Source organism: Purpureocillium takamizusanense, chromosome 3, assembly GCF_022605165.1.
Source record: "Purpureocillium takamizusanense chromosome 3, complete sequence".
NCBI lineage: Eukaryota > Fungi > Ascomycota > Sordariomycetes > Hypocreales > Ophiocordycipitaceae > Purpureocillium > Purpureocillium takamizusanense.
This window is the reverse complement of record NC_063070.1, coordinates 1,165,562-1,190,130: the sequence shown is the minus strand read 5'-3', so window position 1 is coordinate 1,190,130 and position 24,569 is coordinate 1,165,562. Positions and strand designations below refer to the sequence as shown.

General features: G+C 64.5%; 12 protein-coding genes across 13 annotated transcripts; 4 read left to right on the top strand and 8 right to left on the bottom strand.

The window, feature by feature from the left end:
- Positions 1 to 991: 991 nt before the first annotated feature.
- Positions 992 to 1,339, top strand: JDV02_003898 (uncharacterized protein; the record flags this gene model as incomplete). The annotated part of the gene is made up of 1 exon (XM_047985072.1): positions 992 to 1,339. The coding sequence occupies one exon, from the start codon at positions 992 to 994 to the stop codon at positions 1,337 to 1,339; it is 348 nt and encodes a 115-aa protein (XP_047841049.1).
- A 545-nt stretch (positions 1,340 to 1,884) lies between these two features.
- Positions 1,885 to 2,748, top strand: JDV02_003897 (Cholestenol Delta-isomerase). The gene is made up of 2 exons (XM_047985071.1): positions 1,885 to 2,177; positions 2,226 to 2,748. The coding sequence occupies exons 1-2, from the start codon at positions 1,940 to 1,942 to the stop codon at positions 2,684 to 2,686; spliced, it is 699 nt and encodes a 232-aa protein (XP_047841048.1). The 5' UTR covers positions 1,885 to 1,939; the 3' UTR covers positions 2,687 to 2,748.
- Positions 2,749 to 3,561: 813 nt separating this feature from the next.
- JDV02_003896 (uncharacterized protein) lies at positions 3,562 to 4,734 on the bottom strand. Its single transcript, XM_047985070.1, has 3 exons — positions 4,557 to 4,734; positions 4,275 to 4,510; positions 3,562 to 4,209 (listed from the first exon to the last, which is right to left on the bottom strand). The coding sequence occupies exons 1-3, from the start codon at positions 4,708 to 4,710 to the stop codon at positions 3,685 to 3,687; spliced, it is 915 nt and encodes a 304-aa protein (XP_047841047.1). The 5' UTR covers positions 4,711 to 4,734; the 3' UTR covers positions 3,562 to 3,684.
- Positions 4,735 to 9,773: 5,039 nt separating this feature from the next.
- On the bottom strand, positions 9,774 to 10,135 carry JDV02_003895 (uncharacterized protein; the record flags this gene model as incomplete). Its single annotated transcript, XM_047985069.1, has 2 exons — positions 9,774 to 9,831; positions 9,888 to 10,135. The coding sequence occupies 2 exons, from the start codon at positions 10,133 to 10,135 to the stop codon at positions 9,774 to 9,776; spliced, it is 306 nt and encodes a 101-aa protein (XP_047841046.1).
- A 456-nt stretch (positions 10,136 to 10,591) lies between these two features.
- RPS26A (40S ribosomal protein S26) lies at positions 10,592 to 11,342 on the bottom strand. The gene is made up of 4 exons (XM_047985068.1): positions 11,223 to 11,342; positions 11,045 to 11,172; positions 10,892 to 10,994; positions 10,592 to 10,752 (listed from the first exon to the last, which is right to left on the bottom strand). Exons 1-4 carry the CDS (start codon positions 11,243 to 11,245, stop codon positions 10,653 to 10,655), a joined length of 354 nt encoding a protein of 117 aa, XP_047841045.1. The 5' UTR covers positions 11,246 to 11,342; the 3' UTR covers positions 10,592 to 10,652.
- A 157-nt stretch (positions 11,343 to 11,499) lies between these two features.
- Positions 11,500 to 12,245, top strand: ubi3 (ubiquitin-40S ribosomal protein S27a). Of its 2 annotated transcripts, XM_047992587.1 has the most exons (3): positions 11,500 to 11,546; positions 11,641 to 12,020; positions 12,069 to 12,245. In XM_047992587.1, exons 2-3 carry the CDS (start codon positions 11,646 to 11,648, stop codon positions 12,153 to 12,155), a joined length of 462 nt encoding a protein of 153 aa, XP_047841043.1. In that variant the 5' UTR covers positions 11,500 to 11,546; positions 11,641 to 11,645; the 3' UTR covers positions 12,156 to 12,245. The 2 variants fall into 2 exon arrangements, with proteins under 2 accessions (XP_047841043.1, XP_047841044.1); XM_047992588.1 differs by lacking the exon at positions 11,500 to 11,546 and having other exon boundaries at positions 11,570 to 12,245.
- A 552-nt stretch (positions 12,246 to 12,797) lies between these two features.
- Positions 12,798 to 14,408, bottom strand: nop56 (Nucleolar protein 56; the record flags this gene model as incomplete). The annotated part of the gene is made up of 3 exons (XM_047985067.1): positions 12,798 to 13,007; positions 13,064 to 14,189; positions 14,239 to 14,408. The coding sequence occupies 3 exons, from the start codon at positions 14,406 to 14,408 to the stop codon at positions 12,798 to 12,800; spliced, it is 1,506 nt and encodes a 501-aa protein (XP_047841042.1).
- Positions 14,409 to 14,674: 266 nt separating this feature from the next.
- CHT4_1 (Chitinase) lies at positions 14,675 to 15,932 on the bottom strand (the record flags this gene model as incomplete). The annotated part of the gene is made up of 3 exons (XM_047985066.1): positions 14,675 to 15,698; positions 15,751 to 15,849; positions 15,892 to 15,932. 3 exons carry the CDS (start codon positions 15,930 to 15,932, stop codon positions 14,675 to 14,677), a joined length of 1,164 nt encoding a protein of 387 aa, XP_047841041.1.
- A 276-nt stretch (positions 15,933 to 16,208) lies between these two features.
- JDV02_003891 (uncharacterized protein) lies at positions 16,209 to 18,143 on the bottom strand (the record flags this gene model as incomplete). The annotated part of the gene is made up of 5 exons (XM_047985065.1): positions 16,209 to 16,603; positions 16,655 to 17,183; positions 17,231 to 17,290; positions 17,335 to 17,389; positions 17,440 to 18,143. 5 exons carry the CDS (start codon positions 18,141 to 18,143, stop codon positions 16,209 to 16,211), a joined length of 1,743 nt encoding a protein of 580 aa, XP_047841040.1.
- A 534-nt stretch (positions 18,144 to 18,677) lies between these two features.
- On the top strand, positions 18,678 to 21,817 carry JDV02_003890 (uncharacterized protein). The gene is made up of 4 exons (XM_047985064.1): positions 18,678 to 18,694; positions 18,763 to 20,331; positions 20,383 to 20,919; positions 20,997 to 21,817. Exons 2-4 carry the CDS (start codon positions 19,819 to 19,821, stop codon positions 21,705 to 21,707), a joined length of 1,761 nt encoding a protein of 586 aa, XP_047841039.1. The 5' UTR covers positions 18,678 to 18,694; positions 18,763 to 19,818; the 3' UTR covers positions 21,708 to 21,817.
- A 224-nt stretch (positions 21,818 to 22,041) lies between these two features.
- JDV02_003889 (uncharacterized protein) lies at positions 22,042 to 23,060 on the bottom strand. Its single transcript, XM_047985063.1, has 2 exons — positions 22,545 to 23,060; positions 22,042 to 22,501 (listed from the first exon to the last, which is right to left on the bottom strand). The coding sequence occupies exons 1-2, from the start codon at positions 22,976 to 22,978 to the stop codon at positions 22,102 to 22,104; spliced, it is 834 nt and encodes a 277-aa protein (XP_047841038.1). The 5' UTR covers positions 22,979 to 23,060; the 3' UTR covers positions 22,042 to 22,101.
- A 321-nt stretch (positions 23,061 to 23,381) lies between these two features.
- JDV02_003888 (uncharacterized protein) lies at positions 23,382 to 24,117 on the bottom strand. Its single transcript, XM_047985062.1, has one exon. It carries the CDS (start codon positions 24,017 to 24,019, stop codon positions 23,483 to 23,485), a length of 537 nt encoding a protein of 178 aa, XP_047841037.1. The 5' UTR covers positions 24,020 to 24,117; the 3' UTR covers positions 23,382 to 23,482.
- Positions 24,118 to 24,569: the final 452 nt, after the last annotated feature.

Below are 24,569 nucleotides of genomic sequence, written 5' to 3'. Positions count from 1 at the left end.
GGGTGCCCCAGACGAGTCTAGCCCCAGGTCCGGCCCCAAGCCTGTTCGACCAGACACGGGCGGCTGTGGTTGCCCTAGCGCGGGTTCTCGCCAGCGCCCACACTCCACCGCCGACCCGTCATCCCACGCTCCGGCGGGGCCTGCAGTGCCGTGGCCCAGCGAACGGCAGCCGCAAATGCGCGGCCCCCACGCGCGAGCGACCAGCCTACCGAACATGTCGAGCACCCTCAGGATGTGATAAGCGGGCTTGGCCCTGCGGCGGGCGGGCAATGGATGCTACGGCGGAGAACTTGTGCCTCTGGGGCGCGACGAGGAGAATTTACGCGGTGGCGAGGTTCCGCTCCCCCGGTTTCCCACAGAGTTTCCCACAGACAGCCGCTTTGCTTGGAGAACCAAGGCGAGGCGGAGGCGGAGGCGGAGGTCCCCAACGTGCGGTGGGCATGGAGGCCTGGGGCCTGCCCCGTGTCGCGGTGCTGGGCAGCCAGCCGGGACAAGACGCCCGGGCTGCGAAGTACGGCCGCGATGCAACGACCACCATGCCGTGACAACGTCATACGCACAAAGGGAACGGTAGAAGAAGAGCCGGTGCCGCTAGTCTGGGCGCTCTGCCGTGACGTGCACTGCCGTCAGTACGTAATGGCGGCCATCCGCCAAGAGCAGAGGTTGGTTGACCCTGCACGTGAAATCGACTGGCGGGCGCTGCACTGGTGCGCGTTGGGGCTTCTAGAACGTCATGTGCCGGCGGCTCTGCACCTCCATGCCGTGGTGCACAGAGCACGCACCGCGTCGGCTCGACCTCACTTCAACATGCCCGCAGCAGCCATCACCCAAGTTCCGATGCCCCGCCACCTCGGTCTCGTCCACTGCCGCACGCAGCATCGAGGGGGCTTCATGTCTCGCAGCATGACAAACGGGCATCGACATTGGTCGCCAGGCGATGGGGACAGCGCTGGATTGGTCGGTCGCCGCGTGCAGCGCGGACGCGCCATGGATGACTGCACCGCTGGCAGCTCAGCTCAAGGGCCTTCTTTCGAGCCCGACAAATCACCGCATCCCCTCCATCTCATCCGTTCAGGCTTGGCCAACACAATGGGGGCTCCTCGCGGCCTCCTCATCCTCGGTGGCGGCCAACGGCTACAGGGTCGCCGTCACGTCGCGCTCGCCGTGGCCGCAGAGCGATGTCGGCGCCGGCCTGCACATCCTGTCGGACCCGTGCCCTGTGCCGTCCATGTTGCAGAGGGCGCTCGGAACGCCCAGCGTGGTCGTGTACAACGGTAGCACTCCAGCAACTCCAGTGATGCTTTTGACCCAGGTGAGCCGCTCCAACAGCACGACGTAGCTGCCGCGGGGTATCGGTGAGTGCGCTGGCGTGGCGTTGCGCGTGCAGCTGGCCTGTGCTGTGCTGGTCCCCGCGCTGCTTCCACTACGCCGACGAGCGGCAGCGGACGGGTTCCCGTGTACCAGCACGTTAGCGGCCGGCGCACGCCGAGTTTACACGCGGCTTGCCGAGGCGGGGACGGCGTTCCGTGGGACGCGACGTTTGTCGGCGGCAAGGGATGTCGATTCTCAGTGAGCGTGTTTGAACGTCTTTCATGGACATGTGGTTCTCAATGGAGGCTTCCCGGCTGTCAGCGTTGATATGTGTTGGTGCTGTCGTGCAGCTGCAGGCGCCTCAGGCTGCGGTGTCGCGCGCCGGCAGTGCCAAGCCCCGCCGTCAGGCCTGTACGGCTACGTCCGCGCGCCTAGTAACCAACCTCAGGCCTGCCCGCGCAGCGGCCCCTTTCCCCTGGATGAAAATGTGAAATTTCCCATCCCACGATCTCGCAGTTCTGTGAGCCAGCCTCGCGTCGCCGAGGCATCATCAGCGAGCCCCCATCACCAAGGCATCACCAAGGCATCACCAAGGCATAGCAAGACATCGCCCAGGCTCATCATCGCAATGGACGCCCCCGCCATGGCCAGCCACCCCTTCTACCCGCTCGGCGCGCCCGTCAAAAACTACGTCGCCAACACCATCGGCCCCGTCACGCTCGTCGCCATCTTCGCGGCCGCGTGCGGCGCCCTCTTCGTGCCCACGGCCCTCGTCGCCGCGCGCGTGCGCCCCGGCCTGCCCCTGACGGAGCTGCTCATTGCCTTCTGGTTTGTGCTGTGCGGCTGCATCCACCTCTTCTTCGAGGGTACGTCCATCTTGTCACACCCAGGTTCCCGTAGACTAATGACCCCAGGCTACTTTGCGTACAACTTCCTCGACATGGCCAGCCGGACGGACCTCTTCGGCCAGCTGTGGAAGGAGTACTCGCTCTCCGACTCGCGCTACATGACGCAGGACCCCTTCGTCGTGTGCATGGAGACCGTCACCGCCGTCTTCTGGGGCCCGCTGTCCTTTTTCTGCGCCTACGCCGTCCTCACGCGCAGCCCCCTCCGCCACCCCGTGCAGCTCGTCGTCAGCCTGGGCCAGCTGTACGGCGACGTCCTCTACTACTGCATCTGCTGGTTCAACGAGCTGCTCAACGGCCTCGCCTACTCGCGCCCCGAGCGCTTCTACTACTGGGCCTACTTTGTGCTCTGCAACGCCTTTTGGATCGTCATCCCGTTGCTCCTCATGGCCCAGAGCGTGCGCGAGTCGGCGGCGGCGTTTGCCCGCGGCCACGGCCTGGCCAACGGCGCGGTCAAGAAGGCCCAGTAGGGGAGATTATACTGCAGCATAGCGTACTACATAGAAGAATGAATGAGACTGCGGTGATGAACCAGCAATTGAGTTTTGACCTGCCAGCCCATCACCCACAATGTGGATGAGCGTTGAGCAGCGCCCTACCCTATGGCCGATGCCAACACGCGAACGCAGCATTGCAGCTCAGTCGTCAAAGGCATACCGTGGCACAGCTCGAAGCACGCAGTGACACATTATTCTTCAATCGCTGTCGTGTACATGTCCTTATGGAGATCTCGGCCGTTGTTTCCGTGCATTACCGTGACACGGCGTCCAGCTGTCAATCCATATCCATCACCCAAATGAGGGACGTGGAACGCCTGCACCTTGCCCGCTGCCGCGACAGTGCACCCGGCCACCTGTCAACGAGCCTCACAGCGTCACCACATTGACGACACGCAGCAAAACAATCACGGGAAAGAAAATTACAAAAAGAAAAAAAGACAAAAAAATAGGTAGCTTCTCTTTGATTGAGCGTGTCATCCTTAGTGCAGGGGCCATGCTAATCTTCTCTGTCTGTGTACGGGTCAGGATTCGAACTCGCGCGGTGTCCGGCGAGCGGTGTGCTTACATCGTTTCAAATTGACCAAATGCCCGAAGGCAAATAATTTGAGCGAAATTGTAGTCTATATACCTATGCTCGTGTTAGTCATCGACACCAACCCCACCATCGACATGAGCCCCACTGATCATGTCCGCGCTGGGGATTCACTGTGTACTTGATGCGGCTACAGCGTGAGCGTGCACGACACGGACATGCCACACGCCGCCGTTTTGGCAGCAGAAAGATGACTTCATTCAAAGTCTACTGTGCATCCGCGCTGAATTGGGATTCACTTTGTCCTTGATCCGGCTACAGCGGGAGCGTGCACGACACGATAGCATCGATGCCATACGCCGCCATTTTAGCAGTGGAATTGGCAGTAGAAAGACTTTATCCCAGCTTATGTACACCCCAACGCCGTGCTGTGCGCTCACTCCAGGCCCTCGATCCCCTTCCTGATGCCGTCAATCACGCCGCTCCACGGGCCGCCGCCCTTGACCCGGCTCACGTCCGCAAACCGGTCGCACGCAATCATGCGCATCAGCAGCGTGTCCTTGGCCCGGCGCAGGTTCCGGCCCTCGCCCCGGGTCAGGTACTCCTCGAACCACGCCTCCTCGGTCGCGTCAAACGGCATCAGGGCCAGTTGCGTCACGTGGGCCGCCTTGTCGCCCTTGCCGGCGTCGAGCACGCCGCCCATCCACCGCCGGAACAGCTGCTCGCGCGTGTGCCCCGGGTGCGTGCGCGAGAAGAGCAGCGCCTCGGTCGCGTCTGTCCGCACCATGGCGTCGAAGAGCAGCTCCAGCGCCTCCGACGTCTTGAGGATCGGTCGCACCGTGTGGTAGTACGCCAGCGCCAGGCTGTAGTCGTTTGCCTCGGCGTGGCGGACGAGGGCGACCACGATGTCGTCGGCAAAGTCGGGCGTCAGCGACGGGTGCGCCACGTATTCCAGCGCGCGCTGCTCCCCCCGGTCCGACGTCAGCTCGTCTCCTGCTCCGCGGGCGGCGGCGGCGGCGGGCGTACCTGGTAGTCTTGCCGGTCCATGTACCACAGGCCCTTCATAAAGACCTGGTACGTGCCGGGCATGCCCGTGCCCATGGCAAACGCCTCGGACACGGCGTCGCGGCCGCTCGCGCCGTCAAAGTCGAGCAGGATGTAGTACAGCAGCGACTGCTTGTGGTGCATCGACATGCCGGCGTCGCAGATTTGCTGGTGCACCTGCCGCAGGGCGCTCTCGGACTTGGGAGGGTACGTTTTGGCTGCGTCGAGTCAGAGGGGCGCGACCACGTCAAACGTCGGGCGCACCTTTGGCGATGCCGAGCGCCTTCATGACGCGGTCGATGAAGAGCGTCCCATCGAGGCTCTTGCGACGGTCGTCGATCTCGTGCTGCAGCCTGCGGTCGTACGGAATCTGCAGGTCCGCCGGGAAGACGTCCTGGAACCGGGTGTAGTCGAGCATGGCGCAGATGAGCTTGACGGTTCGAGATTGGGTCACGGTACGAAGTCCGAGGTACAAAGTACAAAGTACAGGTGTCGCGCTGTCACGTGGGCGGGCGCTACGCAGCGGGGCTTGTTTACACACGACGGTTTGGGGCATTTCCAAACACCAACGCCCCGGCGACGCGAGCGCAGGCAATCAACGCGCATCTCGCAGCGCAGCCATCGTGCGCAGCCGTCATTTGCACTCTCCGACCACACCCATCACTGCACTCATTCGAGAATCGACCGTACACACCATCGCACTCATCCCATCAACTGCCGCCATGTCGGCGACACCCCCGCGGCCCTCGCGACGCGCCGCGTCGAGGCGCACCGCCATTGTCGACTCGGACGACTCGGACGACCTCGCCAACACCACCAAGACGCCGCTCGACGACGAGGAGGACTTTACCCCAGAGCCCAGCAAGAGCCCGAGGCGGCAGACGAGGAGTCGGCGCTCCATCGCTCCCGCCGCGGCACCGCGCCCGCGCGGACGGCCAATGAAGACATCCATGCCGGCTCCTGCTGCGGCTCCGGCTGCGGCCGCGGCCACGGAACCCAGCGAGGTTTGGGATGCGGACCAGACACAGCTGCAGCAGGGCGACCCCGAAAAGAAGCCCCCCCCGCGCAAGCGCCAGAGCACGGCGTCTCGGGCGTCGACGGCGACGACGCTCGACGTGCCGCCGACGCCCAAGGCCCCCGCGTCGCCCGACGTCACGATGCACGGCTCGCCCCTGGCCGACATCACCGCCTCCAGCGTCAACACGCAGAACCCCGACGACACCATCAGGCCGCTCAAGTCGGACGTCGCGGACAAGCCGCCGGACGTGATGGACAAGCCGCTGGACATTGTGCTCAAGCAGCGGACAATCACGATCCCGATGGTCGAGGACACGACGCCCAAGTCGCGCATCGTGCTCACGTACCTGATCCTCAACAACTTCAAGAGCTACGCCGGCCGCCAAGAGGTCGGCCCGTTCCACGCGTCCTTTTCGTCCGTCGTCGGGCCCAACGGCTCCGGCAAGTCCAACGTCATCGACTCGCTGCTGTTTGTGTTTGGCTTCCGCGCGAGCAAGATGCGGCAGGGCAAGATTTCCGCGCTCATCCACAACTCGGCGCAGCACCCGAACCTCGAGTTTTGCGAGGTCGAAGTGCACTTTCAAGAAGTGATTGACCTGGTACGTCCTGCATCTGCCCTGTCATGCATCTCCTGTCATGCATCACCTGTCATGCATCTGCCGTGTCCGTGCATCGTGCTAACTGGCGCAGCCCGGCGGCGGCCACGAGGTCGTCCCCGACTCGGCGCTCGTCATATCCCGCAAGGCGTTCCGCAACAACTCGAGCAAGTACTACATCAACGCCAAGGAGTCCAACTTCACGACGGTCACGACGCTGCTGCGCGAGCGCGGCGTGGACCTGGACCACAAGCGGTTCCTGATCCTGCAGGGCGAGGTGGAGTCGATTGCGCAGATGAAGGCCAAGGCCGGCAACGAGCACGAGGACGGGCTGCTCGAGTACCTCGAGGACATTATTGGCACGTCCAAGTACAAGACGCCGATCGAGGAGGCGGCGGCCGAGGTGGAGACGCTCAACGACGTGTGCGTGGAAAAGAGCGGCCGCGTGCAGCACGTGGAAAAGGAAAAGCACAGCCTCGAGGACAAAAAGGAAAAGGCGCTGGCGTACGTGCGCGACGAGAACGAGCTGGCCATGAAGCAGTCGGCGCTGTACCAGCTCTTCATCCACGAGTGCAGCGGCAACGTGGCCGTGACGCAGGAGGCCATCAACCAGATGCAGGCGCAGCTCGACGAGGAGCTCGAGAAGCACCACGGCAGCGAGCAGGTCATCCGGGACCTCGAGGCGCAGTACGCCAAGGGCAGCAAGGAGTTTGAGGCCCGGGACAAGCAGACGCAGGCGCTCGTCAAGGACATGGCCAAGTTTGAGCAGGAGCGCGTCAAGTTTGACGAGAAGCGCAAGTTCCTCGACGACAAGCGCGGCAAGCTGGAGAGGACGATTGGCAACGCCGAGGGCGCGACGGCCGACGCCGACGAGACGGTCGAGGCGTGCACCCGCGACATGGAGACGCGCGCGCGGCAGGTGGCGGAGCTCGAGGAGCAGGTCCGCGCCGAGGAGGCCGAGCTGGCCCGGATCCGCGACGGCCTCAAGGGCAAGACGCAGGCCTTTTCCGACCAGATCGCGGCCAAGCAGCGCTCGCTCGAGCCGTGGGTCGAGAAGATCAACCAGAAGCAGTCGGCCATTGCCGTCGCCGAGAGCGAGACGGGCATCCTCCGCGAAAAGGCAAACGCCGGCGCCGTCGCGCTCGAGGAGCTGCGGGCCAAGGTCGCCGCCATCGAGCAGGCCAAGGCCGCCAAGGCCAAGGAGCTCAAGGCGTGCGAGGCCGAGAGGCAGGCGCTCGTCGACGAGGCCGCCAAGATGGACGAGGAGCTGGCCGTGCTCGCCGGGCAGGAGCCCAAGTTCCGGTCCAAAATCTCAAACGCCCGGCAAAAGGCCGACGAGGCGCGCTCGAGCCTCGCCAGCACGCAGACGCGCGGCAACGTCCTGACGGCCCTCATGCGCATGCGCGAGTCGGGCCGCATCGACGGCTTCCACGGCCGCCTCGGCAACCTCGGCACCATCGACCCCAAGTACGACGTGGCCGTGTCGACGGCCTGCGCCGCCCTCGACAACTTTGTCACCGAGACGGTCGACGCCGGCCAGCAGTGCATCGAGTACCTGCGCAAGAACAACCTCGGCCGCGGCAACTTTATCTGCCTCGACAAGCTGCGCGCGCGCGACCTGGCGCCGATACAGACGCCCGAGGACGCGCCGCGCCTGTTCGACCTGGTCACGGCCGCCGACAAGTTCCGCCCGGCGTTTTACCACGCCATGCAGGACACGCTCGTCGCCGCGGACCTGGCGCAGGCGAACCGCATCGCCTACGGCGCCCGGCGGTGGCGCGTCGTCACCCTCGCCGGCGAGCTCATCGACAAGTCGGGCACCATGTCGGGCGGCGGCACCACCGTGAAAAAGGGCCTCATGTCGGCCAAGCTCGTCGCCGACACCACCAAGGAGCACGTGGCCAAGCTCGAGGAGGACCGCGACACGTGGGAGGCCAAGTTCCAGGAGTTCCAAGAGTACCAGCGCGAGTGCGAGGGCAAGCTCAAGGAGCTCAGGGTCCAGATCCCCCAGCTCGAGACCAAGATGCAGAAGCTGAGCCTCGAGATGGAGAGCGCCGCGCGCAACCAGGCCGACGTCGAGCGGCGCATCGGCGAGGTCAGCAAGGCGCACCAGCCCTCGGCGTCGGACGACCGCCGCCTCTCGGCGCTGCAGGAGGAGATTGCCAGGCTCAACGCCGAGATTGACGACATCCGCGGCGAGACGGCCAGCGTCGAGGAGGAGATCCAGCGCCTGCAGGACAAGATCATGGAGGCCGGCGGCGAGCGGCTGCGGGCGCAGCGGTCCAAGGTGGACGCGCTCAAGGAGGAGATTTCGACGCACAACGAGGAGGTGTCCAACGCCGAGGTGCGGAGGGCCAAGGCGGAGAAGCAAAAGGTCAAGCTCGCCAAGGACCTGGCCAAGGCCGCAAAGGAGCGCGACGCGGCCGCCCGCGACCTCGAGCGCCTCGAGGACGACATTAGCAACCAGGGCGAAAAGGCCGAGGCGCTGCAGGCGCGCGTGCGCGAGGCCGAGGAGGGGCTCGCGGCCAAGAAAAAGGAGCTCGTCGCGTTCAAGAAGGAGCTCGACGACAAGGCGGCGGAGCTCAACGAGAGCCGCGCCGTCGAGATTGAGATGCGCAACAAGCTCGAGGAGAACCAAAAGGCGCTGGCCGAGAACACGAAGCGGCTGCGCTACTGGGACGACAAGCTGTCGAAGCTGGTCCTGCAGAACGTCCAAGACTTGGGGGGGAAGCCGACGGAGCCGAAGCGGAAGACGACGGAGACGAAGCGGGAGACGCCGAGCGACGAGGACGCGGAGGACGCGGAGGACGCGGAGGACGTAGAGGAAGACGTGGAAATGGCCGACGCGTCGGATGGGCCGCAGGGGGAGGTAGAGGGCGAGGCAGAGGAAGAGGCAGAGGGCGAGGCAGGTGACGAGGCAGACGGCGACGCCCCCCAGGAACTCCCCAGGTACACGCCCGACGAGCTCGCCGACATGAGCAAGGAGGCGCTCAAGGGCGAGATTGCGGCGCTCGAGGAAAAGACGCAAAACGTCAGCGTGGACCTGGGCGTGCTGGCCGAGTACCGGCGCCGGGTCGAGGAGCACGCGGCGCGGTCGTCGGACCTGCAGTCGGCCATTGCGCAGCGCGACGCGGCCAAGAAGCGGTGCGACGACCTGCGGCGGCTGCGGCTCGAGGGCTTCATGGACGGCTTCAGCGCCATCTCGCTGCGCCTCAAGGAAATGTACCAGATGATCACCATGGGCGGCAACGCCGAGCTCGAGCTCGTCGACAGCCTCGACCCCTTTAGCGAGGGCATCCTCTTCAGCGTCATGCCGCCCAAGAAGAGCTGGAAGAACATTGGCAACCTGTCGGGCGGCGAGAAGACGCTGAGCAGCCTCGCGCTCGTCTTTGCCCTGCACCACTACAAGCCGACGCCGCTGTACGTCATGGACGAGATTGACGCGGCCCTCGACTTTCGAAACGTGAGTCCGCGCCCCATTGTCTGTCGCTCTTGATGTGCGTGCGCCCCCGCTGACAAGCCCAGGTCTCGATTGTCGCCAACTACATCAAGGAGCGCACCAAAAACGCCCAGTTCATCGTCATCTCGCTCCGCAACAACATGTTTGAGCTCGCCGCGCGCCTCGTCGGCGTCTACAAGGTCAACCACATGACCAAGAGCGTCACCATGGAGAACCGCGACTTTATCGAGCGCCCCCGCCCGCCGCCGCGCCAACCGGGCCCCGGGCAGACGACGACGTTGGCGCTGAGGTGATGCGTTACGCGGGATGATAATGAACATGTATAAATGACGTGCGTTTGAGCATCGACGTGTCTAGCTAGGCCAAGGAAAGGGTTGTACACCGCCGCGTCGTCCACAGCCGTGAGGCCTACACGGGCAGCTGGAGCGCCTCCACGACCGCGCCGGACTCGTTGACAATCTCGGCACTGTGCTCGTTAGCGACGTCGTCGTTCGGTGTCAGGGGAGCGAGCCCCGCACGTACTGCTCAAAGTCGTGCACGAATCTCGTGCGCGACGTGTAGCGCGACTTGGTGTCAAAGTCGCGGCGCGCCGTCTCCAGGTCGTCGTAGGCGATCCACCACAGGCCGTTGCCCTTGTCCTCGATGCCCTTCATGGCGTGATGGCCGTGCCACCAGATGTCCTGCATGAGGTGCCGGATGTAGTTGGGGTCCCCGGCGTGGCGGTCGGCAAACTCTTTTTTGACCTGGACGGCGATGTAATACTTGGGCATGGCGATGGATGGAAGGGTGTTTCTGTACTGAGCAGCGACATGAGATACAAGGGCGGGAGCAGTCGAATGAGTCCAAGGGCCGATGGGGCCAGCTTGTTTATACCTGTCGGCGCGGCGTCGCCTGTGCATCGTTTTCGTCGCCGATTGTTGCGTGATTGCCGGGCGTGCCATCTGGCGTTCAGTTTGCATGCCGTAATGCTTGGTGCGTCCTCGACGCCGGGCCAGAGGGCGCCGCGCGTGCACGGCGATGCTCTGCACAGGCGTTGAAGGACGGAGTCGCCGAACTGAGCCTGTGCGCGACGCCCGATGAAGCGGTGCCGTCGGGTGCGTCGCGCTCTACTGTCGGCTGCGTGCAAGGCGGAGCAGCGTCGATTACGAAATGGCACGGCCGGCGTGCGCACGGCAAGAACATAGCAACATGCATCACACAATCACAACACAGCGTGGCAGACCAAGTCCCTGAATGATTCGTCATGATTGTTCATGTCTATCCCTGCGAGACCCCAACTCCATCCCCCTAGGCCTTGGCCACCGTGGGCGTAATCTTCTTGCCGTCCTTGTTGTAGCGGACGCGGGGCGGGGGCGCGCGGTTGCGGCGGCCGACGCGCGAGCGGACACTGCATCCCGGTCAGCACACGGTCCTGGGGACGTACCGCTTCGACGATCGAGATTGTGGCATGGGGGCGTCCATGGCACGACCAAGGCTCATCTGAAGCACATGCGCCGGGGGCGCAGTTGTCGCGGGGGACAACGTACCGGACAATCTTGCCGTGGATGGCGCAAGAGACGCAGTACTGCAGCTTCAGGTACATCTTGGGGACGGTGTACTCCGAGAAGACGGAGGCATCCGAGATGTCACCTGGGCGGTGGTCAGCAGGGTCGGCATCGACAGACAGAAGGGGGACGTACGAATGGCAGCAGACTCGACCATGTTGCGGATGGTGAAGCGCTTGATGGCCTTGTCCTTGGGCGTGCATCGCGAGCAGTTGCTGCAGCGGATGGGCTTGACGTGGCCGCGGCCCTTCTTGTTGCGGCCGCTGGGACATGTCAGCGCTGGTGCACGCGGGTTGCGGGATCGGGCACGTACTTGTTCTTTCTCTTCTTGACCATTTTGGCGGTGTCTGTTGCGTTGTCGATGCGAGGCACGTCGGGGGAAAAAAGGTCGAGGGGCTGCGACGATTGACGCTGAAAAAGAGGCAGCGTGTGGAGGCCGGCGGAGCGCGCTCGTTGGCTCGCGGGCGCCCCACGGCACGCGAATTTCGACAGGGCAGGGCCGACGCGGAACCCTAGGTCACGTGGACCCGCCCGAGAGAAGGCGAAATTTCTAGGCCGCCCGCCACCAAGGCCGAAGCCTCTCTCACCACCCGCAACATCTGAGGATTGCTTAGGACGGCAATAGTCTATTGTCGAGGTATGTCTGAAGATGCGATTTTTCCACGACGTCGTCTGCCATGACCTCGTCTGCCATGACCCGGCGCCGTTGCCTTGATTCTAACACCGCGCAGGCAAGATGCAGATTTTCGTAAAGACCCTCACGGGCAAGACCATCACCCTCGAGGTGGAGTCGTCCGATACCATCGACAACGTCAAGTCCAAGATCCAGGACAAGGAGGGCATCCCCCCGGACCAGCAGCGCCTCATCTTCGCCGGCAAGCAGCTCGAGGATGGCCGCACCCTGAGCGACTACAACATCCAGAAGGAGAGCACCCTCCACCTGGTGCTGCGCCTGCGCGGCGGCGGCAAGAAGCGCAAGAAGAAGGTCTACACCACGCCCAAGAAGATCAAGCACAAGCGCAAGAAGACCAAGCTGGCCGTCCTCAAGTACTACAAGGTCGACAAGGACGGCAACATTGAGCGCCTGCGCCGCGAGTGCCCGAGCGATACCGTGAGCCCGTCCCGATGCCCTGAAATTTCACAAGCTGACGTTGTCCAGTGCGGCGCCGGTGTCTTCATGGCCTCGATGCCCGACCGCCAGTACTGCGGCCGGTGCCACCTCACCTACGTCTTTGACAAGCAATAAGCTGGAGGACGGATGGGAGTTGGGTCTTGGGTGGCGTTGTAGCATAGGCAATGCAAGGATGCTGGGCCATTTTGATGAATGTGACTATCTGCACGTCTGCCGTGTGATTGCACGATTTGGTGAACGCCAGTGAAGTGATGCAGATTGATGCAGTGTCTGAATGTACACGCGCCCATGCCAAAGTATGCCAAACCCAAGCAGCGCAAACCCACGCACGTTTGCATGCGTCGGCACGATGCCGTAGACACGTGGGACTGAAGTGAGCAGATTCATGCAGTATCGGAACGTACACGTGCCCATGACATGACGCAGCCAGACCAGCTCCAGACCCGGTCAGCGCAGACCCAGGCATGTTTGCATGGACACTACGGGGACAGTGAAATGGTGCAGACTGACGCAGTGTCTGAATGTACACGCGCCCATTGCCAAATTATGCCAAACCCAAGCAGCGCAGACCCAGGCACGTTTGCATGCGTCACGATACCGTAGAGACGCGGACAGTGATGCAGATTGATGCGGTATCTGAATGTACACGTGATGCCATGGCTGGCCCAAAACATGCCATAACGCCAGCCAGACCAACTCCAAACCCAATCAGCGCAGACCCAAGCACGTTTGCAGGCGCGTCGCCGTGACCTCGGCCTACTCGTCCGCGGCCTTGGACTTGCGCTTCTTCTTTTCGGACTTGACGGGCGACGCCGCCTCTTCGCGCTTGCGCTTCTTGTCCTTCTTGTCTTTCTTGTCCTTCTTGTCCTTCTTGTCCTTGCCCTTGCTCTCGGCGGCCGGCTCGGCGTCGGCGTCGAGGGCGTCGGCCATGTCCTCGTCCTGGCCGAGCGACGCCATGGTGGCCTTCTGCGAGGGGTTAGCGGCGTGTCAACGAGGAAAAGAGCGTGATGCGAGGAGCATACCATGACGTCTGCGTTCTTGAGCGGCTTCTTGCCGGTGGCGTAAAACTCGAGGCGGTCGTTGACCTGCTCCTTAAAGGCCTCGCCGAAGCGGGTCGAGGGCTCCATGGAAAAGTTGTCGATGCGGCAGGCCATGCTGCACTTGTTGGCGACGTAGCGCGAGATGCGGCCCTTGTCGCGGGGCGAGGCCTTGCCGATGAAGCTGCTGTGGTAGATGATGCCGTACTTGGGGGTGTTGCTCTTGCTCTTGAGGGCGCGGAAGAGGGCCTTTTCGGCGCCCATGATCTGCAGGGTCGAGGCGGGGGCCTTGGCCAGGTTGTTGAGCGAGCCGGCCTGCGAGATGAGGCGGGCGCCGACGGTGGTGCCGATGAGGGCCTGCAGGTTGGGCGCGACGCTGCTCATCTTTTGCTGCAGGTAGGCCGACGTCTGGCCGCGGGCGTCGGCCTGGCGCACCACGTTGCGCGTCAGGCCGAGCATGATTTGCATGTCCTCGTCGGACACGTCGGTGCCCATGGACACCTTGGCCGCGTCGATGATGGCCTGCGCCTTGTTGCCGTCCTCGCCGCCCACAATGGCCGCCAGGTCGTGCAGCCGCTCGTCCGTCAGCGTCTTCTTGTTGCCAATCGCCAGCACCAGCTTGGCGTACGTCAGGTTGTCCGACACAATCTTGACCAGCTCGGGGAAGTGCCAGCCGTACCACTCGCGCACCCGCATCAGGAACTGGTTGAGGCTCTTGTCCTGCGTGTCGATGATGGCGCTCGCCTGGATGATGTGGTTGTCGTTGCGCGTCGCGCTGAACTTGACCTTGGCCCGCGAGTACGCGTGCGCCATGCCCAGGCACGCCTTCTCAATGTCCCCCGCGTTGAGGCCCTCGATGAGCTTCTCCGCGTGCAGCCGGATCCCCCGCATCACGTCCGCCACCACCTGGTTCGTGTCGCCCGTCTCGCACTCGAGCCCCGGGAACTCGCCCTTGATGGCCCCCGCCAGGTTGCGGTCCGTCACCCCCAGCACCACCTTGCTCTTCTTGCCGCTCGTCTTGGGCAGGTTGAGCTCCAGCACCGACCTGAGGAAGTCGGTGCACATGCCCTCGGACACCTCGTTGATGTTGTGGATCGCGTCCGCGTGGCCACTGCCTGGTCAGCCGTCATCTCCTCGGGGCAGCCGTCCATTCCACTTACTCAAACGGCGTAAAGTTGACCAGCTTGAGCATCTTGCCGAACCGCGCCAGGTCCGTCGCGGCCTCCTGCACCTCCTTCAACTTGAGGCCGACCGCGTCCGCCTGGTGCACCACCTTGAAGACGGCATAGCCGACGGGGGCCTCGAAGAGGGCGTAGTCGATGTGCGACATGGTGCCTGAGCAGGTATGTCGGTCGGGCGTGTCGGTCGAGTGCTCGAGGCTCAATTCGCATTCGCTCGAGATTCCTCTGGCTCGAAATTTCGCCTGCTGAATTTTTTTGCGGGCTCTGCGTGCAGCCATTGGAGTCACGTGGGGTCCACTGAATCATTGCACGACTAGACTGTGCAGCGTACTTTTGTGCACCAATTGCCAAATCAGGCATTCCCAGTGCCATTCGGCCCTCAATGGAAAGGTTGTAGTTACTTTGTGCTCGCAAGTTAGCACTCAACCCCCCTCAGGTTGTCGTACTTGCTGTCCGGGTACGTGATGCAATTGTCCCGCCGCTGCAGCCCCCCCAGGCACTGCACCGCCGTGCCGATGAGGCTCTCGTCCGCCTTGTCCGCGCTGCTCTCCCACCACATGGCCCCGCCGAGCCCCCGCTGCTTGATGAAGTCGGCCTTGGCCCGCGTCGCCCGCGGCGTGTCGTAGCTGACGAGCGTCCGCCCGCCGTAGCAGTAGCTCGCCGCCGCCGCCTCGTCGTAGGCCTCGCTCGCCCCCTCGAGCGGCAGCGCCTTGTAGTCGTAGACGCCGCGCTCCCACGTGCCGTCGCCGACCCCCTGGTACGGCCGCCCCGGCCCGTCCGTGTCCTCAAACGCCCGCCCGTACAGCGGCATGCCGAGCACAATCTTGTCCGCCGCGACGCCCCGCCCCGTGTAGAAGTCGACGGCCGCCGCGGTCGAAAAGGGCGTGCACCCCGGGTTGCCCGCGTCCGCGTACAGGTTCGCCTGGTGCCCGCTCACCTGGTCCCACGAGCCCGCGTAGTCGTACGCCATGAGGTTCCAGAAGTCGAGGTGCCGGTCCATGCCCGGCACGTCGAGGCGCTCGTAGTTTTGCGGGCCCGCGGGGCACGCCACCGTCAGCTCGAAGCGCGCATCGCCGCCCAGCCGCTGCGCGTACGCGTCGAGCTCCCCGCGGACGGCGGCCAGCAGCTCGACAAAGTCGCGCGCCTCGTCGGCGTTCTGCGGGTACTCCCAGTCAATGTCGAGCCCGTCGAAGCCGAGGTCCTTGAGCAGCGCGACGCTCGAGCTGGCAAACGCGGCGCGGCCCTCGGCGCGGCCCGCGGGGCCCTTGAAGTTGGCGCTGTACGTCCAGCCGCCGATGGACAGCAGCACCTTGAGGTTGCGGTTGCGCCGCTTGAGCAGGTTCAGCTGCTTGAGGCACCCGTACAGGTTGGTGCCGGGGTCGTTCCACGAGTCGCCCTCCCAGTGGATGTCGGTGTCGGCCCACGTGTCGGTGAGGAACCTGCACCGTCAGCGACTCGTCGTCGGGTCGTGGGGGGCCGTACGGGCCGTACACTTCGCCGCTCTCGCGCACATTGGCAAACGCGTAGAGCACATGCGTCAGGTTCTCGACGGGCAGGTCCTGCGGGCGGTGCTTGCGAGCGTAGATGGCCCTGCCGGTCAGCCGACGTCGAGTGTCTGGACAGGTGCTTTACCAGTTGACAAAGTAGGCAACCGATCGGAAGCCTTCACCCATTGTCACAGATTGATGCGTCCGACGTGCTTGATGCTATAGGAGGTCGCTAGACGCTGCGTGGTTGACGTGGGAGATGAGGGGCAGGTCAACAAGCTGCGTCGTCGAGAGGCGGTGCAGCTAGACGCGGGGTGCTGCTGCGCTGGCCGTGCGCGGACTTCGACATCTGCCCTGTAGTCACTAGTAATTTACAGTCTACTTGTGCTGCGTCTGCAGCGCCTACGTCTGCCGCCGTCTGCGCCTTGGTGGACGTCGAGCAGTTCTACTGCACACACGTGCTCAATACACAAACACAAAGTCTTCATTCTCCAGGTCCGTCGCGTCCGCAAACGCCTTGGCCCCCTTGGGCCCGCCCATGCGCTCCGCGTCCGCGGCCGTCTCGAGGCTCGGGTCCGCCACGTCGGCGCTCTTGCCCAGCGCCACCCGCCGGCGGCCGTGCGCGCGGTTGAGCCGCCGCAGGTGCAGCGACGTGAGGCCGACCAGGGCCACGACGGCGGCGAAGAGGGCCAGGTTGGCGCGGATGCCGCGCGAGTACGCCGGCGCCTCGTCGGGCGTGAAGAGCAGCGGGCCGACAATGTTGCCCGCCGACGAGCCGATGAAGACGAGCGCCGACGTCGTCTTGCGCTTGGTGTCGCCGGCCGTGTTCTGGGCCGACCACGAGTATATCAGGGGCGCTGGGCCGTCAGCAGAGACAAGGCAGGCAGGCAGGCGACGGGACGGCTCACTGATCCCGGTAAACGTCGACAGGCAAAAGTAGCCCGCCAGCAGGACGCCGCGGTGCGCCGCGTCGTGGGGGTAGCGCAGCAGTACGGCCAGCCCGACCATCGGCGGCACGCACAGCAGCGCGATGACGGGCCCCTTGCGCTTCCACCTCATGGCCACGTACGCGCTCGCGGAGACGGCGACGACGTGCGACACGCCGACGGGCACGTTGAAGAGCATGGTGCGGAAGGGGTCCGACACAAACGACTGGATGATGAGCGGGCCAAACGTCGAGATGCCGTTGGACGGCACCGAGATGCAAAAGACGGTGGCGAACCACAGCCACGTCTTGGCGTCGCGCAGCGCCTCGACAAAGTGCGCGCGCCGCCATTCCCGCGACATGACGCCCATCTGGTTGTCGCGCAGGCGTTCGATCGCGAGCACCTTGTCGTCGTCGCTGAGGAACCGCGCCTCGGTCGGCGAGTCGGGCATCCACAGGAACATGGCCCCGGCGACGGCGACGGTGACGACGCCGAAGAAGAGGAAGATGATCTGCTGGTCAGCCAGAGACAGGGGATTGCAGGCAGAGGAGGACGCACCTGGTACGGCCGCATGTGCGACTCGATGCTCGCGAGCCCGTACGTCAAGAGGCTGCCGACCTGGGCCCGTCAGCACTGCCCGCCGCTCGGTGCGACGCACTCACGACCCAGGTAAGCCCGTTCATGCAGTACCACGAGCCGATCCGCAGCGTCTGCTCCCTGCTCGAGTCAGTGTGCCGTCCGTAGCAGAAGGGGGGGCAGACGGGTACCTCCTCCTCCACCACATCTGCGTAATGGCCACGAAGCTCGGCCCGACGCTCGCCTCGAAGGCGCCGAGCAGGAAGCGCGCGGCCATGAGCTGGCCAAAGTCGCGCGCCCACGCCATGCCCGCCAGCGTGAGCCCCCACAGCAGCACCATGGCGCTCGTGAACTTGCCGATGGGCAGCTTGACGAGGGCGAGCGCGATGGGCAGCTGCATGGCCAGCTGCGCCACCGACACGATGCTGCCGAGCCACGAGAACTGGTCGCCCACGAGGTGCGTGTCGTCGATGAGGCCAAAGATGGACGCGTACGACAGCGTCGCCTTGTCGAGCGCCTGGAGGAAGTAGACGGACAGCATGAGCGGCAGCAGCGCCACGTCGATGCGCCGGAGGATGCGCGCGTCGTCGGCCGCCGACACGGTGACGCGCTCGTCCGGCGAGCGGCCCAGCCTGATGAGCATCAGCGCCGCCGCATCGCGCCTGTCTCGCCCGTCGTGCCCGCCGTCCGTAGGCCTGCCGTGTCTGTCGCACTGCATGTCGTGTGGTGTGTGGTGCGGCCCGTCAGGGTCCTGGGCAGCCTGGGCAGCCTGGGAAGCGTCCTGTTCAGCATCCTGGGCAGCGTCCTGGGGCAGCAGTCGGTACGACGCGCCCGTCGAAAACAGGTTCCGGAGCGCCATGCCCGCGCCTGACAGTGTGGTGACGAGTCTCGACATTGAAGGTTTGACGCTGCGTTGCGTTGCGGCAGACGTGCAGACATGCGGGGTGCTGGCAGGTTACACTCGGCAGCGTCCTCGGCAGCGTCCGCGGATCGCCCTCGGGTGTAACTCGTCGCAGTCAGATCCGGGGCATCACGCAGTTGCATGCCACCTTGAAGCTTGAGCTTGAGCGTGAGCTTTTGAGGCGATGGCACGCTGCCCGATGCTCGGACATGAAGCGTCGACCCAGCTCTGCAATTGGTGGACCCGCTGGTACAAGTACGCCGCTGTGGCTGCGACTCCGCCCTGACTTTGCATCTCCGGCCCGTCCCTCAGCCACAACACCACAATGTCCAGGCACGTCGCGTTCGACAATGCGTTTTTGGCTCCGTGCCGTCCTTGCTCAGCGACTGCCCAGCGTCCGAAAGGCCGGCCCGCCACGTGGCCGCAAACGCAATCTGCGACGGCGTCAGTCACGTCACGCACGTGGGCGTCAACCGCGCACGATCTGATCTGGTGTCTGACTCGGCCGACGGGTCGGCTCGCCTGAGACGGGCACTCAGTTGGCGGTCAGTACCTGGCCATGCGTTGCCGTCTGGATCGACGCTAACTCGGCGGTCGGCAGGCGTCCCGGCAGGCGTCCCGGCAGGCGTCCCGGCACGGCGCCGAACCGACATTCCTTGCTCCATGGGCAGCTGGCCCGTCTGGAGTCCTTGACATCGTCTGCGGTCCTCACGAGTGCCGTCACCGCATCACGGCCATGTCAGCTCGGTATGGCATTGGTCCGTCGTGGCGTCGCACAATGTCCGCCGCAGCTGCGTGTCCTCGCCGTCCTCACCGAGCAGAGATCTGACAGCCGCTGCTTGACCTCTGCGTTCACCAACCCGAGCCTGCGTTGAGCGGCCAGTCACAGACGACGGCCGTCCCGGCCCTGCCCCCGTTGGCCGTGACGGGCTGTTGGTCAGACTCTGTTGGTCAGCGCCACGCTGCATTTGCCGAGCCCGTCACGACCTCATCGCCGTCGAGCGTGCGACGGACACGCGGCATCTCGACGCCGGCCGCGTCGGCGATAGAGTCGCTGCGGCCGACCAGCACAATGCCATGCGGGCTATTGACAGCATCATTGACTTGCATGCGTTGGTCCCGGTTGCACCGCGCACTTGTCTCGCTACACAACGCGACCAACACCGGGCCAACACACGGACCAGCCCGATTCTGCACGCACGCATCCGCTTGTCTGACAATGATGCTTGGACCCTGCGTGGAGTGCCCCGGGGCTGGACGTCGCCGGGGCTGGACGCCGCCGGACAATGCGTCGCACGGCATCGTATCGGCGCCATCGCCGCGACACGGCGCACAAGACTCGATCGGACCGCGTCGGTTGCGTGTGCGACCATGCCCGCGATTGTCTGTGCTTTCTGCGCTCCCGCCGCATCGGTGCGACCACGCCGTGGTTGGTGCTGATTATGCGCTCCCACTGCATCAGCCCTCGCAGATCTGAAGCGCACCCGCACGCCGAGATCCATTGTCCTAATGCCCGCAGAGCAATGACTGGCGGGCGGCCCCGTGGCTGCCAGGCTGCGGGCCGCCAGCTCCATCGCAACCCGCGACGCGGCACATCATCGTGGGGGCCACCAGTCTGGTCGGCGACTCACGCCTGGCGAGCGATGCGGGCCGTGTATCTGTGGCACACATGTGCGATATATACCCCTCGCGGGCATCGCGTCCCTCCGGGCGTCTGCCCTCCAACGCCGACGACATGGCCGTGACCGCCCTGGCCTGCCTCTGCGTGCTGGCATCGGCCCTCGTCGCCCTCGCCGTCTACCGCGCCGCCCTCCCGAGGCCCCTGCCCGGCATCCCGTACAATGCCGCGGCGGCCCGGCGCGTCCTGGGCGACCTCGGGGCCATGCGCTCCGCCCGATACCGCCGCCAGTGGATCTGGAGCCAGCCGCGCGAGCACGGCGCGCCCCTGTCGCAGGCCTTTCTGTTCCCCTTTCGCCGGCCGGCCGTCATCGTGTCCGACTACCGCACCGCCGTCGACATTTGCGCCCGCCGCGCCCGCGAGTTCGACCGCGGCTCCCGCAACCGCGAGTGCGTCGGCCTCACCGCGCCCGCCTTTCACTTCACCATGGAGTCGCGCGACCCGCGCTTCCGCCTGCACCGCGAGATTCTGCGCGACCTCATGTCGCCGTGGTTCCTGCAAGAGGTATGCCGTGTCGCGCCTTGGCCGCTGGCTGCCGGCCGCTGACGTCCACAGGTCGCCGCCCCCCGCGTCTACGAAAAGGCCGCCCTGCTCGTCGAGCTGTGGCGGACCAAGCGCCACAAGGCCGCCGGCCGCCCCTTTGCCGCCGGCCGCGACCTGCACCTCGCCACCCTCGACATGATCTCGAGCGTCGCCTTTGGCATGGAGGAGTCCAGGTCGTCGCTCAGGGCCGAGCTCGCCGCCGCCCGCCGCTCCGCCCCGGCCGACGCGGAGCCCGCCCGCTTCCCCCCCGCCCCCGAGGACCCCGAGGCCGAGGCCCTCCTCGACATCCCCGACATGATTGCCGTCGCCCAGGCCAGCCCGTTTCCCGCCCTCGCCCAGCGCCTGGCCCTGCTCAAGCCCAGGCACGCCCGCGCCCACTGGCACCGCCGCCGGCTCCTCAGGCGCCAGACGGAGCGCTGCCTCGACACCCTCGCCGCCGACAAGCACGTCCCCGACTGCGCCCTCCACCAGCTGCTCTGGCGCGAGAAGATGGCCGCCCGCCGGGCAGGACGCCCTCCGGATTTCTACTCTCCAGCCATCCGCGACGAGGCAAGTCTCGTGCACCAAACTACCCCTGCACTGACCCAGCTGATCGGCCCTCGTGCGTGTCTTGCTGACCGGCCCAGGTCCTCGGATACCTCCTCGCCGGCCACGACACCACCGCCGCCGTCCTCGCCTGGTGGATCAAGCACATGACGCGCCACCAGCACGTCCAGGCCCGCCTCCGCCGCGCCCTGCGAGACGCCCACCCCGCCGCCCGCCGCGACCGCCGCCCCCCGACCCTCGCCGAGCTCTCCTCCGCCCCCGTCCCCTACCTCGACGCCGTCCTCGAGGAGACGCTGCGCTGCGCTTCCGTCGCCACCCTCATCGTCCGCACCGCCACCTGCGACACCCACATCCACGGCTACCCCATCCCCCGCGGCACCGACGTCGTCATCCCCCTCACCGGCCCCTCCCTCACCGAGCCCGCCCTCGGATCCGCCCTCGACGCCGCCCCCGCCGCCTCCTGGCCCGACCACGACATCGAGCTCTACCTCCCCGACCGCTGGCTGCGCCCCGACGGCTCCTTTGACCCCCACGCCGGCCCGACCCTCGCCTTTTCCGTCGGCCCCAGGCGCTGCTTTGGCAAGAAGCAGGCTCTCCTCCAGTTGAAGACGACCGCCGCCCTGCTGCTGTGGGAGTTTTGCTTCCTGCCCCTGGACCCCGCCCTCGACGGCTGGGACATTCACGAGAGGCTCGTCAATCTGCCAAAGTGCTGCTTCGTCAAGCTCGCCCACGACTCTTTGTTCGACGGCGAGGCGCCCTTGGACGGTGGCGGCGGGAGCGTGTCATGGTAGTCTAGTCGTTGCATCACATCCTTCAAGTGCATCTCACGTCGCGTCTGTGTCTGTCCCCGCTGCCGTCGCCCGTGTCCGCTGTGCCCCGTGTCCGCTATGTCCGTCATGCCCCTCATGCCCCCTGCGGCCCCATGTCCTCTGTGTCCTTCGTTCCCCCGTTCCCCTCGTGTCTCCCGTGTCTCCCGTGCCCCCCGTGCCCCCCGTGCCCCTAGTGTCCCCTGTTGCCCCCCTCTCTGACGTTGCTGTTGTTGCTGTCGTTCATTTTTGCCGGTCGTTCATTGGACGTTTACTTTGATCAGTTTTGCGCCCCTGACGGATACAGTCGACATGCTAAGTGCCAATTCATCTATTTGCAGGCTGTGAACATATAGCGGAAAGGATGGTCTATCGTAAGTCATGCTACTGCGGCTACCTGTGCCTCCATCTTTGCCTCTGCCTCCGTCTTTGCCCGTGCACCCTCCCGCAGCTCCGCCTGCCGGTTAAGGTAACTCAGGTACGTCTGCCAGCCCACGGCGACGCAGCCCGAGAAGATGGCGCGGAACTCGAATGGCAGCCACGTAAACGCGATAGCCATGGTCGCCGGCCACACCTTGAACGAGTTGACGAGGCTCGGCGGCAGCGTATCGCGCAGCCTCTGGCCCGTCGCCGCCAGGTCCTCGCCCGACAGCAGCGCCTGCGCCCCGAAAAAGTATGTGTTGAACGTTGGCGCGAACACGGCCTGGTTCACGAGCACCTTGGTCGCAATGGATCCCGCTCGCGACGTGTAGTTGAAGTTGCGCGACAGGAACACGAACCTAGGACGTCAGCCGCAGTCGGCACATGAATCGGGGAACCTACCATTTGAAGTGCGGAATGGCAGCAACAAGCCCGATTAGAACTGTCCGTCCCGTCCGTACCGGATCATGCTCGCGCCCGCCGATGCGCTGCGCGCTCAGGTCTGCAATGAGGTAGATAAAGAAGGCGCCGATGAGCTGCGTCGTGTAGGGTCGCCTCCGCTGCGAGTTGGCATACCCATCGACGGCGCGCGTGATGAGTCCGAGGCGCCGCCAGAGGGGTGTCGTAGAGGCACCCTTGACGGTACTCGCAGTGGCCGTCGTGGGGGCCGAGGGATCAGCCGGCGTGGGTTTCGGGGCGGCAGCAGGCGGGGCCGACGTCTTGGCTGACGATGCCGACGATGCCGACGACGATTGCATCCGCAACTGCGGCGTCCGCGGGCGCAGCGCCATCCGACCGCGGGCGGCGCCGACCAGGCGAAGCGACAGCGGCGACATGGCGAGGTTGTTCTCTGCCGCTACGATGATTGTGCGTCGTCACGGACCAAACGGTCACAGGTCGTCGGGCGTTGAAAAGTGGGATGTGTCAGACCGCGCCAATGGCGTCTCCGTCATTCGGCGTTGGATCGGACGTCCGGCTCCTTGTCTCAATGTCCAAGTGGAGAACCACGACTCCACATCACTTGATGTCTCGAATGCGGCGTTGTATTGCCGTTTCCCCACTGGCCGACGACGGACGCGCGTTAGTTCCATTCCACTGCCAAGACGAAGCTTATTGCAACGTCCGTCAGGCCTGACTCGCGGGCGAGAACGACTGGCACGAAACGTTCATGTCTGTAGGACGAGTGGGACAAGTATAACGAGTTGGGAGCGTATCATTTGATTTTCTACCCTTCCAAAATGAATCCGGTCCTCACTTCACCCTTCCAAAAATGAATTCGGTCCTTCCTTCTCCCCACCATCCGGATTCGCCCACGATGCGTCCCATCCCTCTACCCTGATTCAGGTGCGGTTGTTATTCTCCGAGGCGTCTGCGCAAGCTTTGCCAATGCGCCGCAGGGAAAAACCGACGGATGCCGTGCGCCAAGCAACCGCGAGGGTCCTCGTCAAGGGGTCGACAGGAAGTATGGCGCGCTCGCCAAAGCGGTAGAACCTGTCTATAATGGCCCGCTTCATGTTGTTCGAATCGATGTCGCTGATCCATTTGATGGTGAAGTCCCTAGTCCAGGGAAGAAACTCGGGCGCCGGCAGGGGCCCAGAGGCCTGGGCATCGTATCTGGCGACGGTCCGGGTCCAGCGTTCGTCGACATCGAGTGGCGGCATGCGTCCGCGGCCCAGGACGACGAGGTTATACTGGGCCTCCGGGCTCAAGGCCAGGTAGTCAGGACAGTTCCCCATGGGGTGAATTTCATTGCACACAGCACAGCCGTGGATGAAGCCCGTCTGCTTGTCTGCCTTCATGCAAAGACGGAGTGGATGGGTGGTCTCGTGGCAGAATGCGCACTTCTCGTGACTCTGGTTGTTCATGTTGTTGTTCATGTTGTGCGTACTTGAAGTAAAGCTGAATGCTGGCTTGCTTGAAGAAGGCGAGAGACAGAGACACGGGGAGGAGTGTGTGTGTGTGTGCACGAGTGGGTGTAGTGCAGAGAAAATGGGAGTTGAGCCTGGAGGCATTCGAGGTCAATTTATAGTTAAAATTTGCAGCCTCACGTGCAGGTTAGTCAGCGGCACCCAGAGAGACTGTCGACCTGTGAATGAATCGGTAGTGCTATAGCGTCCTCGGACAGTTAGTAGGGCACCTGCCAGCTGCAGACAGCTGCTGGCTACAGCGGTGAGCGCAACGCTCTCTGGGCGCTTATAGACCGGGATTCCGCCGTTTTACGTAGACCACTCAAAAGAGCTCCTGGCAGACGAACCCCTTTACAATAAGGTGAGTGCTTAACGGGTCTGCTCGTCGGGGGTGTTGAGCGCAAGGGCAGCTGAAGTTTGACACTGCAACGCTTCGCATGACGCCATAGCGTGACGCTACCCTGATCAAGAACTCGCCAGTGTCAATGGTCGGCTATCCTCTGTCGTGCTTCGAACAGTC